Genomic DNA, 14,446 nt, shown 5'->3' with positions numbered 1-14,446 from the left:
CCATACTAAATAATGACAAAACAAAGGAAATAAAGGTCAGAACGTGATACCCTTAACTGTATTCTATACCTTTTTTAAATCATTTTTACAATCAATAAAACCATTTTTGTAAAATAAAGTGTTTTTCTTACTGTTTAATTTAGCTGCCTAATTACATAGTGTTCTATAATTCTGTTAAACGATTTCTAGTTTAGATTTGGCTGCTAAGACGTTTGCCATATTTCTTTGAGAAAATGCCTCACCCAGTTCATCATCAATCCATGGAGATGGATTTCTTACTGGGGCATGATGGTCCATTACCCCAGTGAGCAAATCTTCAAGAAACCCTTAGCCTACAAATGTTGAGCGCATAGAATTACAATTTACTCAGTAATTCAATGTTATTAACGCTGTAATTAATTAGAATTAACTGGTAATTCCACAGTTGAACCAGTTGTTAGGATCCATATTTTTCAATGTAGCTTTTAGATGGGTCTGGTGAACTGGATGTATTCACTGCAAGTTTAGACAACTCTGCTAATATTTTTTCCACAGACCTCGACTCCAAAGATGCTTTGACAGAAGATGCAGGGGCCGATTCGAAGAGACCAGGCTTCTCAGGTAATAGGGAGACCAAATACTTCAGCCAATACCAGTAGATTACTTTGCCCTCCAATACTTTAAGCAATACATAGTCGAGTACTTATGGAGTCCTGGTTAGGATTTGTTTTTCCCCTTGCTTGTTCACTTATAGAGAAGAGAAGTGCTATTTATATGCTGCAATTCAGCTTCAAGTTATCTATAGAAGATACAGAAATGTTTATGGGGGATGTGTTGCTGTATATATTCAGAGCCATATGCCTGTAATGCTTAAAATATCTTATGTCAAGTGTTAATGAAGTGTTGCAGGTTTACTTAGCACATCTAAAGCCTTTTCTTTTGGGGTGTTGCTATAGGCCACCAAGTGCTAACAGTCAGTATCTAAAATAATATGTGTCAAATGCTTAATAGCGTATGTGATGTAAACTGGGAGGTCTACTGTCTTGGGGACCTGAATATTGACTGGTTTTCATCAAGCTGTCCGCTCAAGAGGAAGCTTCTCACTGTAATGAGTGCCTGTAATCTGGTTCAGGTTATTAATCAACCAGGGTGTTTACAAACACTACAGGAATAAGATCATCCACATGTATTGATCACATTTTTACTAATAATGTAGAACTTTGTTCTAAAGCTCAGTGGTGGAAAAAGTACTAAATTGTCATACTTGCGTAAAAGTAAAAATACCTTAATAGAAAATGACGAAAGTAAAAGTGAAAGTCACCCAGTAAAATACTACTTGAGTAAAAGTCTAAAAGTATTTGGTTTAAAATATACTGAAGCATCAAAAGTAAATGTAGTTGCTAAAATATACTTAAGTATCAAAAGTAAAAGTATGGATAATTTAAAATTACTTATATTGAGCAAAACCAGATGGCACAATGTTTTATTTATTTTTATTTACTGATAGCCAGGGTCACACTCCAACACTCAGACATCATGTAAAAACAAATAATTTGTGTTTAGTAAGTCCGCCAGATCAGAGGAAGTAGGGATGACCAGGGATGTTCTCTTGATAAGTGTGCGAATTAGACCATTTTCTGTCCTGCTAAGCATTCAAAATGTAACAACTACTTTTGGGTGTCAGGGAGAATGTATGGAGTAAAAAGTACTTCATTTTCTTTAGGAATATAGTGAAGTAAAAGTAAAAGTTGTCAAAAATATAAATAGTAAAGTACAGATACCTGAAAAAACTACTTAAGTAGAACGTTCAAGTATTTTTACTTAAGTACTTTACACCACTGCTAAAGCTGTATCTGTACCCATTGGCTAGAGTGATCACAATATTGTGGCTATATCCAGGAAAGCGAAAGTTCCAAAAGCATCCAGATGCTGTACTTCATGAATTTATGAAATTGCTTCTTCCAATTATTGATAAACATGCACCTGTTAAGAAACTGACTGTTAGAACTGTGAAGGCTTCGTGGATTGATGAGGAGTGGCTAAAAAGTCTGGCTGCAGATCTGACTGACTTACTTACTACAAATTGAGAAATTATATGTCTAAACTCAACAAAAAGAAGAAGAAATTGTATTATGAAGCCAAGATCAATGATATAAACAATGATGGAAAAAAACTTGAGTACTTGAAATAAAATTATGGTCAGAAAGACAAATTCAACTCCATCTTTTATCAAATCAGATGGCTTTTTTAAAATTTCAAAACCATTTGATGTTAACATTGGCAAAGTGGGCAAACTTAGGCAGGAAATGCCAACAACGAACAGTGAGTCATTGTGTTCGTGCATAAAAAACTAATATTGAAAGAAAAGCATTGCAAGTTTGAATTTTGTAAAATTATTGTTAGTGACAAACCTCCTTGCATTGACAACTTAGATGGAAAGTTACTGAGGATGGTAGCTGACTCTATAGCCACTCCTATCTGTCTTATTTTTAATCTGAGCCAAGAGGAAAGTATTTGTCCTCAGGCCTGGAGGGAAGCCAAAGTAACTACCCAAGAGTGGTAAAGCGGCCTTTACTGGTTCTAACAGCAGACCTATAAGCTTGCTGCCAGCTCTTAGCAAACTGTTAGAAAGAATTGTCTTTGACCAATGTCGTGTCTTTGGCTATGCCGGATTAAGTGATATGACATGCTATTCTATAAAATCATTTCTCTGTAATTAATATTACCTGATTGAGCTAATCATGTAAATGTAATTAACTAGAGAGTCGGGGCACCACAAAATAATATTTATAGAGCTGTTATCTTCCGAATAAACTCTTAAAGACCTAGTAATATTTTACATCTATAGCAGTCAATATTAATCGTCACCTTAATTCAGTCTCATCTGAAAGTTGTAAATTCTTGGTTATCTTCAGGAACCCCGCTAAAGGGTTGAATCAGCAATACAAAATTGTGTTTAATTATTTATTTACTAAATACCTAACTAATCACACAGCATTAAATATACACAGAATTAATTATACCTTGATTACAAATTACATCATAAAGGAAAACATCCCTAGCGGGCGGAACAGATATGACAGCTGGTTACACAAAAGAAAAGGGCTGGGTTTGAGTGAAAGAGCGGGAAGACTGAGGAAAAAAGGGAGAAGCTGTACTATCGTAAATACAGTATCTTATGCATTCTAAATTACCGCCCATTTGGAAAAGGAAAATGCAATAAATATTTACTCTGAGCTGCGCTTCGGTAGGTTGGTGGTAGATGGAAGGCCGTGTTGCCCAACCGAGTCCTTTGAAGAATGTCTCTGGTGGTAAATTGAATACGCTGTAGTAACGTTGTTGTGTGGTAGATGGGATACTCTGTCTGTTCTTTCCTAGCCCCCGTTTGCAGCTGCTGTTGCTAACTCAACGGCTAGGAGGTATCACTTCTGTAGTGAATAAGAGTTCAAAGTTCATACCATTCGAATCAAATCAAATCAAATTTTATTTGTCACATACACATTGTTAGCAGATGCTAATGCTGCAATGCAGTAATAACCAACGAGTAATCTAACTAACAATTCCAAAACTACTACCTTATACACACAAGTGTAAAGGGATAAAGAATATGTACATAAAGATATATGAATGAGTGATGGTACAGAGCGGCATAGGCAAGATGCAGTAGATGGTATCGAGTACAGTATATACATATGAGATGAGTATGTAAACAAAGTGGCATAGTTTAAAGTGGCTAGTGATACATGTATTACATAAAGATGCAGTAGATGATATAGAGTGCAGTATATACGTAGGGGGGTTTTCAAATGTCACATCAGTAAGGTAGAGAGAGGAAACAGGGGGAAAGAGGTATTTATGACTGTCATAAACCTACCCCCCAGGCCAACGTCATGACACCAAATACAATGACATTTCTCTGTAAACAAATGAATGCATGCTTATAGAGAAGGGCACTCAACATGTACTGCACTCACTGATGATTGGTTGAAATAAATTGATAATAAGAAGATTGTGGGAGCTGTACTGTTAGATTTCAGTGCAGCCTTTGATATTATTGACCATCTGTTGTTGAAAAAATGTATGTGTTATGGCTTTTCAACCTCTGCCATATCGTGGATTCAGAACTATCTATCTAATAGAACTCAAATGATTTTATTTGATGGAAGCTTCTATAATGTCAAACATGTAAAATGTGGTGTACTGCAGAGCAGCTCTCTAGGCCCTCTACTATTTTCTATTTCTACCAATGACCTGCCACTGGCATTAAACACAGCATGTGTGTCCATGTATGCTGATGATTAAACATATACGCATTAGCAACCACAGCTAATGAAGTCACTGAAACCCTTAACAAAGAGTTGCAGTCTTTTTTTGGAATGAGTGGCCAGTAATAAACTGGTCCTGAACTCTAAAACTGAGAGCATTGTATTTGATACAAATCATTCTCTATGTTCTAGATCTCAGCTGAATCTGGCAATGAATGGTGTGGCTGTTGAACAAGTTTAGGAGACTAAATTACTTAGTTTTACCTTAGATTGTAAACTGTCATGGCCAAAACATATAGAAAAAATATATAAATAACATATAAAAAGCAAGTTCTGCAGGCTCCAGTTTTGTCTTATCTTGATTATTGTCCAGTCTTATGGTCGAGTGCAGCAGGGAAATACCTAATTAAGCTGCAGCTGGCCCAGAACAGAGCGGCACATCTTGCTGTTCATTGTAATCAGATGGGTGATAATAATACTATGCATGCCAGTCTTTCTTGCCTAAGAGTTGAGGAGAGACTGACTGCATCACTTCTTATTTTATAAGAAACATTAATGTGTTGCTCAAATGAACAGCAAACCTGCTTTTAAAAAACAGATAAAGCAACACCTCATGGCACAACGCCTCTCTCCTATTTGACCTAGAGAGTTTGTGTGTATGTATTGATATGTAGGCTATGTATGCCTTTAAAAAAAAATGTTTAATTGATGTAGTTCTGTCCTTGAGCTGTTCTTGTCTATTAATGTTCTATATTGTTTCATGTTTTGTGTGGACCCCAGGAAGAGTAGCTGCTGCTATTGCAACAGCTTATGGGGATCCTAATAAAATACCAAAAGCTGAAAATGTGTAATTAAACTTATCCATTCATCTGATATCGTCATGTGGTTCTGTTAACAGATAGCTTAGAGGCCAAGCTGTCCAGGATCGACCTTGCCAACACCCTGAGAGAGCAGGTCCAGGACCTGTTCAACAGGAAGTATGGGGAGGCACTTGGCATAAAATACCCAGTCCAGGTGCCTTACAAGAGGATCAAGAGCAACCCGGGCTCGGTGATCATCGAGGGCCTGCCCCCTGGCATCCCTTTCAGGAAACCATGTACCTTTGGCTCGCAAAACCTGGAGAGGATCTTGGCGGTGGCTGACAAGATCTGCTTCACCATCACCAGGTGGGTAGTTCTCCTTCACCTTTTCATGGTATTGTGAAAATAAGGCATACGGCAGGGCTACTCAACTACCAACCCTCAGTGGACAAAATACTGCTACTTTTCTTTTCTCCCTGGTAGTTGGTTTACTGATGTTAAGATTCCATCTTTGTCTCTTGCAGACCTTTCCAAGGACTCATCCCTAAACCAGGTAACACTATATTAATGGCATATTCAATTCATATTTATGAATTTCCAATTAAAGAGCATGATTGGATAGGAAATATCCTATGTCAGGCCCAACTGTTTGTTTTATATTACTAGTGTAGTAATATAAAAATGACATTACATTTGTCTCCCTCTTAGCACCTCGTCGGATCACTTTATTGAAGAAGGCCTACGCCTCAATAAGTGGTGAGCATTCTAATTGTGTTGCCTGTTTATTTTGATGCTGTGTTACGTTCCCCAGCAAGAAAAACAAAAATGTCACTCAAATAGAAGGATCTGACCAACAACCACAACTAAACAGGTGGGGTTTTAGGAGGGGTTCTGAAAGACACTCATGGGGATGTCCACTAAAAGTTGACGAGCATCAGCAACTAGAACTTAAGACAGTCACCATGAGCACCCACTAAATTTGCCCAAGAAGAGGCAAACAAAATAAAATCCACTCCAAACTTAAACACAGGAAGCACATCAAAAAGATGGTGCAAAACAAAATCAGGGAAATCAGATAAAAGATTGTTTGTCTAGAAATCAAAAAACAAAGGCACCCTAAAGGTGATAACCCTCTGCATCGACCAAGACAACTAGAGCTCTGGGGCAGCCACTCTTAAATAGCACCTGGGCCAGCACAGGTGAAACACCTTCCCACTAACCAGATGGCAACCTGCAGAGGTGTAACACATACTGACCAATGATGTGATACCAATCGGTGCGCAATACGTGCTAACGAGCTGTACGTGCTAAAGTCTAACCCCAAAACATAAATGGAAAAACAAAGCATGTAACAGCTGTAATAATACCTGGTTTGAAACTGTCATGATTGCATCCATTAAATAGGAGCATGCAGATGCCCAGAGCAAGAAAAAATAAAGTATACTTATCACCAGATATATGTATTTATTTTATAAACATGTATATACGCATATATTGCATTTGGATTACAGATACAGTGTTATTTGGGTTGTGCATTTGATTAGATCTGAAATTCTTGATTTCTTGTTTCTAGTTTTTTATTATTTATTATTTGTGTAGTTGTTTGACATTTGCTGCACTGTTAGGCGCTAGTTGCATAAGTATTCACACGCTTGAGCCAATACTTTGTAGAATCACCTTTGGCTGATATTACAGTTGTGAGTCTTTTTTAATAAGTCTCTAAGACTTTTCCACAACTGGATTGTGCAACATTTGCCAATTTATTATTTAAAAAATTCTTCAAGCTCTGTCAAATTGGTTGTTGATCATTGCTAGACAACCATGTTCAGGTCTTGCCATAGATTTTCAAGTAGATTTACAGTACCAGTCAAAAGTTTGGACACACCTACTCATTCATGGGTTTTTCTTTTTACTATTTTCTACAATATAGAATAGTAGTGAAGACATCAAAACTATGAAATAACACATATGGAATCATGTAGTAACCCAAAAAGTTTTAACCTGTTATGGCTGCAATCCCCCTATCGGGATAAGTGTCATCAACAACCGCTGAATAGCATAGACTCTACATACAATAAATATTACTATAAATATGTATATTCATGAAATCACAAGTGCAATATAGGAAAACACAGTTTAGCCTTTTGTTAATCCACCTGTCGTGTCAGATTTTGAAATTATGCTTTACAGCGAAAGCAATCCAAGCGTTTGTGTAAGTTTATCGATCGCACGATAAAACATTAAGTACACTTAGCATCAGGTAGCTCGGTCACGAAAATCAGAAAAGCAAAAATCTAATTAATCGTTTACCTTTGATGATCTTCGGATGTTTTCACTCACGAGACTCCCAGTTACACCACAAATGTTCCGTTTGTTCCATAAAGATGATTTTTATATCCAAAATACCTCTGTTTGTTTGTCACGTTATGTTCAGAAATCCACAGGAAAGAGCGGTCACGACAACGCAGACGAAAATTCCAAATAGTTTCCATTATGTCCACAGAAACATGTCAAACATTTTTTATAATCAATCCTCAGGTTGTTTTTAAAATATATAATCGATAATATATCAACCGCAAATGTCTTTCACAGTAGGAGAGGGGGAAACAATGGCTGTCCAAATTCTGTTGTGCAAGGAAAACTCATGTGACCACTTGACGCGATGTTATCGTTCTGGCTCATTTTTCAAAATAAAAGCCTGAAGCTTTGTCTGAAGACTGTTGATACCTTGAGGAAGCGATAGGAAAAGGAATCTGGTTCATATCCCTTTAAATGGAGCAAAGGGGGGCTATGGAACATGGAGTTTTCAAAATAGAAGCCACTTCCTGCTTTGATTTCCCTCAGGGTTTCGCCTGCAATATCAGTTCTGTTATACTCACAGACAATATTTTGACCGTTTTGGAAACTTTAGAGTGTTTTCTATCCAATACTAATAATAATATGCATATATTAGCAACTGAAACTGAGGAGCTGGCCGTGTACAATGGGCACCTTTTCATCCAAGCTACTCAATACTGCCCCTGCAGCAAAATGGAGTTAAATAAATCAAAATATATTTTATATTTGAGATTCTTCAAAGTAGCCACCCTTTGCCTCTATGACAGCTTTGCCCACTCTTGGCATTCTCTCAACCAGCTTCATGGTGAATGCTTTTCCAACAGTCTTGAAGAAGTTCCTACATATGCTGAGCACTTGTTGGCTGCTTTTCCTTCACTCTGTGGTCCAACTCATCCCGAACCATCTCAATTGGGTTGAGGTTGGGTGATTGTGGAGGTTGGGTCATTTGATGCAGCACTCCATCACTTTCCTAATAGCCCTTACACAGCCTGGAGGTGTGTTTAGGGTCATTGTTCTGTTGAAAAACAAATGATAGTCCCACTAAGCGTAAACCAGATGGGATGCTGTATCGCTGCAGAGTGCTGTGGTAGGCATGCTGGTTATGTGTACCTTGAATTCGAAATAAATCACAGTCAGTGTCACCAGCAACGTATCCCCACACCATCACACCTCCTCCATGCTTCATGGTGGGAACCACATATGCAGAGATCATCCGTTCACCTACTATGTGTCTCACAAAGACACAGCGGTTGGAACCAAAAATCTCAAATTTGGACTCATCAGTCCAAAGGACAGATTTCCACCAGTCTAATGTCCATTGCTCGTGTTTCTTGGCCCGAGCAAGTCTCTTCTTATTATTGGTGTCCTCTAGTAGTGGTTTCTTTGCAGCAATTCTACCATTAAGATCTGATTCACGCAGTCTTCTCTGAACAGTTGATGTTGAGATGTGTCTGTTACTTGAACTCTGTGAAGCATTTATTTGGGCTGCAATCTGAGGTGCAGTTAACTCAAATGAACTTATCCTCTGAAGCAGTGGAAACTCTGGGTCTTCCTTTCCTGTGGCGGTCCTCATGAGAGACAGTTTCATCATTGGTTTTTGCAACTGCACTTGAAAGTTCTTGAAATGTTTCGCATTGACTGACCTTCATGTCTTCAAGTAATTATGGACTGTCGTTTCTCTTTGCTTATTTGAGCTGTTCTTGCCATAAATGGTCTTGGTCTTTTACCAAATAGAGCTAACTTCTGTATACCACCCCTACCTTGTCACAACACAACTGATTAGATCAAACGCATTAAGGAGGAAAGAAATTCCACAAATTAACGTTTAACAAGGCACACCTGTTAATCGAAATGCATTCACCTCATGAAGCTGGTTGAGAGAATGCCAAGAGTGTGCAAAGCTGTCATCAAAGCAAAGGGTGGCTACTTTGAAGAATCTCAAATATAAAATATATTTTAATTTGTTGAACACTTATTTGGTTACTACAGTATTCCATATGTGTTATTTCATGGTTTTGATGTCTTCGCTATTATTCTACAATGTAGAAAATAGTAAAAAAATAATGAAAAACCCTTGAATGAGTAGGTGTGTCCAAACTTTTGACTGGTACTGTAAGTCAAAACTGTAAGTTGGCCACTCAGGAACATTCACTGTCTTCTTCGTAAGCCTCTCCAGTGTAGATTTGGCCTTGTGTTTTAGGTTATTGTCCTGCTGAAAGGTCAATTAATCTCCCAGTGTTTGGTGGAAAGTAGACTGAACCTGGTTTTCCCCTAGGATTTTGCCTGTGCTTATCTCCGTTCTGTTTCTTTTTTGTCCCGAAAAAACTCCCTAGTCCTTTACGACAAGCATACCCATAACATGATGCAGCCACCACTATGCTTGAAAATATGGAGAGTGGTTCTCAGTAATGTGTTGTATTGGATTTGCCACGAACGTAACACTTTGGATTCAGGAAAAAAAGTGTATTGCTTTGCCACATTATTTGCAGTATTACTGTAGTGCATTGTTGCAAACAAGATGCATGTTTTGGAATATTTGTATTCTGTACAGGCTTTCCTCTTTTTACTCTGTCAATTAGGTTAGTATTGTGGAGTAACTACAATGTTGTTGATCCATCCTCAGTTTTATCCTATCATCGCCATTACTGTTTTAACATAACTGTTTTAAAGTCCCCATTGGCCTCATGGTGAATGCATGCTTTTTACATTTTTACCCATCTAGCAATAGCTGCCCTTCTTAGCACGGCATTGGAAAACCTCCCTGGACTTTGTGGTTGAATCTGTGTTTGAAATTCAGTGCTCGACTCAGGGACCTTACAGATAATTGTATGTGTGGGGTACAGAGATGAGGTAGTCATTCAATAATCATGTTAAACACTATTTTTGCACACAGAGTGAGTCCATGCAACTTATTGTGTGACTTGTTAAGCAAATGTTTATTCCTGAACTTATTTAGGCTTGCCATAACAAGGGGGTTGAATACTTACTGACTTGAAAAAGTACCCAATTGTTATACTTGAGTAAAAGTAAAGGTACCTTAATAGAAAATGACTCGAGTAAAAGTGAAAATCATACAGTAAAATACTAGCTGATTAAAAGTCTAAAAGTATTTGGTTTTAAATATACCTAAGTATCAAAAGTAATTGGAATTGCTCAAATATACTTACGTATCAAAAGTAAAAGTACAAGTATAAATCATTTCACATTCCTTATATTAAGAAAACCAGACGGCATGATTTTCTTGTTATTTTAATTTATGGATAGCCAGGGGCACAGTCCAACACTCAGACATCAATCGTTTGTGTTTAGTGAGTCCGCCAGATGAGAGGGTTGACCAGGGATGTTCTCTTGATAAGTGTGTGAATTGGACCATTTTCTTGTCCTGATAAGCATTCTAAATTAAACAAATACTTTTGGATGTAAGGGAAAATGTATGGAGTTAAAAGTACATTATTTTCTTTAGGAATGATGGAGAGTAAAAGTTATCAAAAGTATAAAAAGTAAATTGCAGATACCCAAACAAACTACTTAAGTAGTACTTTAAAGTATTTTTACTTAAGTATTTTACACCACTGTCAGCTATGAATTTCTATTGAATTAGTATAAAAATTGAAAACATCATTCCACTTTGACATTATGGGTTATTATGTGTAGGCCAATGCCCATGAATCTCAATTTATTCCATTGTAAACTAGGCTGTAACACCACCAAATGTGGAAAAAGTCAAGGAGTGTAAATAATTTCTGAAGGCACTGTAACATCTGCTAAACTGTCCCCACCAATTCTGTTTGACTCCTCTCCTCCTGAACCGACAGATGACGAGGAGGTCAACCGCATGGGGGAGAAAGTGATCCTCCGTGAGCAAGTGAAAGAACTCTTCAACCAGAAATATGGTCAGTGTATATCCTCCATTTGTACAATTTGCTTTATCTATATAAGCCTTACTAAAAAAATTGAGTTAAAGTATAAACTTCTAGTGATTTATTCCTAAAGGGGTAAATCCCAATTTACACATAAATTAAATATTCACTTTATCTCCCATTGACATCAATGCAATGCAATGCAAACTTAGTTAAAATTCTAATTTATTGGGAGTTAAAATCTGGCCCAAACTGACTGAATAGCTTAATGTTCAGGTGACGCTCTGGGCCTGGACCGCTCCGTCATAGTCCCATACAAGCTGATCCGTGCCAGTCCCGACTCTGTTGAAGTTATTGGCCTTCCGGATGATATTCCCTTCCGAAATCCCAACACTTACGACATAGTCCGCCTGGAAAAGATCCTTCAAGCCCGAGATGATATCACCATCAACATCAAGAGCCAGCTACAGTGAGTGTCTTTGTCAGTGTAATAATTGTATGAATCTGGAGTTTGTAGAAATATCCTAGATTTTGGATTAAAAGCCTAAAATGTGAAAGAAGGACATGAAATAACTACAATTTGAAATTTTAGTAGAAAGACTCACTCTTGAGCAAAAGCCAGGCTCCCTTCTCTGTCCATCTACAGAATTGAAATTCATATTTAATACATTTTCTTTTCTACAGGCCTTTTGCGGAAATATGCACCCAAACATGTAACACAGGTAAGGATTGTTATACAGTAGCCAATAAATGTTTTGTTTTAAGTAATGCAGTCCATAAGGACACGTGTTTTAGAAGTACTTCCAAAACGGTTATGTTGTTTTTGTGGTTTAAGAAGGGAAAGAGGTTTCTACCAATCGACGCAAGCGCAAAAGAGTCCTGGAGAGCAGCCGAGTTTCCTTACCCTCTGAGTCAGGGGTATCAACCAATCAGATTCCAGTGATGGTATGTGGTACTAATAAAGCTATTATATAACAGTTTGTTGTACAATATTTAGTGGTTATTGTAGCCTGGCTTGTAGGAGCGTTGGGCCAGTAACCGAAAGGTTGCTGGATCGAATCTCCGAGCTGATAAAGGTAAAAATCTGTTGTTCTGCCCCTGAGCAAGGCAGTTAACCCACTGTTCCCCGGGCCCCGAAGACGTGGATGTCGGTTAAGGCAGCCCTCCACACCTGTCTGATTCAGAGGGGTTGTGATAAATGTGGACACATTTCAGTTGAATTAATTCAGTTGTACAACTGACTAGGTGTCCCCCTTTCCCTTTCATTATCAAAAATACATAACGGAAATGCTCTGATTTGATACTTTGATACAGTTGACTTTATTGATACATTCATATTATATTTGTAGGTTTTAAAGGCATTTGTAAAAGGCACTAATAAGGTTGTGTAATTGATGGGCCATCATTTGCTTCTGCAACGGCATAACTGATCTCCCTCATGCTCTCTCTTAATTTATCCTCCTTTTGCTTTGTCTCCGTCTACATTTAGCAATGGCCCATGTACATGGTGGACTACAGTGGAGTGAATGGGCAAGTCCCTGGGAAGGTGAAATACTAGAAGATTAAAAAAAACAGATACTCTGCTACAGGAAGAGGATATAATGAGAGGACTTTATCAAACCAATACTTATAATCGTATTGCCAAGTTTCAGCTTTGCCCGAGTGCTATTGCTTAAAAACTTTACTGACTGAAAATATAGGTTTGGATATGTTTTTAAATGGTGGCTTGGGTGGAAATGTGAGGAGGAACAATTGGATCTGTGCATAATTTGTTACAAGATAAGTGCTTTCTTTCATTTTGTTTCTTTCAATGATTTATATACACTAGATGACAGGCAGGGAGTGCTGCTTTGAAGCCACTGCGCCTCCATTTTATTACTCCTCCACCATTGTAAAAAATATTTTGGAAGCTATATAAATGCATTTATTAATGTCTGCATTCATTCTAGCCATGTTTATTCTATTATAGACAACTTAATGCATACTTTTAAATTATATTATGTGCGCTAAACAAAATACAGAAAGACATTGTTACTGTCCCCACTACAACAACAAAATAAATACTTAAATACATGTAATTTTGTCCTTGAAACATTTTAATTTAAATACTGAATACCAATGAAGGACTGCTTCTTCTGAGGAGTGCCAATATGGCCGATTTGTGGCTTCAAAGCCTCTCATTGGCCAATACATAGCTTCAGAAATCTAGTGTTTATATACAGTTGTTCATCCCCACAAGCACTGGTGGTATTTTCTTGATACACCTTTTTCAAAATGCTCTCCAAAAGAAAAGTGATTCCAACCGACTGGGGTTATGTTATGGCACTAAGCTTATGGAATTTACAATCATTGAAGTATTCACCATTTTAGGTTATTTTTGTCTGATCTATCATAAACTTTTGTTATGGGGTGTAACTACAGCACAAATGTCTTGGATCAATCTGGCTTTACAACATTCAGATATTTGTTTGTATGATTTATTTATTTATTTATTTTGAAGATTAAAAACAAACATCATGTGCAGGGATGTAAATTACAATGTTCAGTAATCTAAGTACTGAATCAAATGTCTCTACAACACTAACTACTACTGTATGTAACTCAAAGTATATCAACTGAAATATGTTCACCTTCAGGTGTGCGTACCGGTATACTCCGTGGTAGGAATAACCCAAGGTGATAGCACTATATCTAAGACAAATTTTCATATTTTGTAAAACTCCTCATGGCTTTTCTTTTGCTGAGTACTTGTACGTGGAGTTGAGATTTTCTCAGCTAGGCTTTTATGTTTGTAGCACATCTGTGCTAAGTAAATCTTAAAGTCAACATGAATGTAATGTGTGTTAAAGAAAGAATGGTCTGTGTTATCCTGTAACAGCTATCTCTGGATTCACCAGTATTTATATGCTGTACCTTAATGCCATTTAGGCCTTTGAAATAAAATGTGTTGCCTTGCACTTTTATAGGACTGCAGTGACTTTGTGTGTGATGAATGCAAGTGTAAAAAAAAAAATCTATAGAAAGTTTAAACCTACTACTTTCGTATTATTGTTTCCTTCAGAATGCCATGGTATCATGGAGAAATGAAAAGTATATAATCATTGAGGTTTGAAAGGACAACAGAGTTATTAAAACTACTCCAGTGCCGTCAAAAACATAATTTGTTTTATATATATTTCAACACTGAGGTTGAAATAATACTTTG

At 37.3% G+C, this 14,446-nt stretch overlaps 1 protein-coding gene across 3 annotated transcripts in view; it reads left to right on the top strand.

Annotated features, from left to right (window-relative positions):
• gtf2ird1 (GTF2I repeat domain containing 1) overlaps positions 1-14,204 on the top strand; it is a 43,655-nt gene extending 29,451 nt beyond the window's left edge. For all 3 annotated transcript variants that reach the window (XM_065023802.1, XM_029671551.2, XM_065023801.1), the window contains 9 exons: positions 535-600; positions 5,143-5,410; positions 5,569-5,597; positions 5,753-5,800; positions 11,197-11,274; positions 11,518-11,710; positions 11,926-11,963; positions 12,077-12,186; positions 12,731-14,204. In XM_065023802.1, the coding sequence (XP_064879874.1) occupies positions 535-600; positions 5,143-5,410; positions 5,569-5,597; positions 5,753-5,800; positions 11,197-11,274; positions 11,518-11,710; positions 11,926-11,963; positions 12,077-12,186; positions 12,731-12,799 (899 nt within the window). In that variant the 3' untranslated portion in view covers positions 12,800-14,204. The remainder of the gene's footprint in view (positions 1-534; positions 601-5,142; positions 5,411-5,568; positions 5,598-5,752; positions 5,801-11,196; positions 11,275-11,517; positions 11,711-11,925; positions 11,964-12,076; positions 12,187-12,730) is intronic.
• Positions 14,205-14,446: the final 242 nt, after the last annotated feature.

Source organism: Oncorhynchus nerka, linkage group LG10 (genome assembly GCF_034236695.1).
Source record: "Oncorhynchus nerka isolate Pitt River linkage group LG10, Oner_Uvic_2.0, whole genome shotgun sequence".
Lineage (NCBI taxonomy): Eukaryota > Metazoa > Chordata > Actinopteri > Salmoniformes > Salmonidae > Oncorhynchus > Oncorhynchus nerka.
The sequence above is the reverse complement of the archived record's forward strand: the minus strand, read 5'-3'. Positions and strand labels throughout refer to the sequence as shown.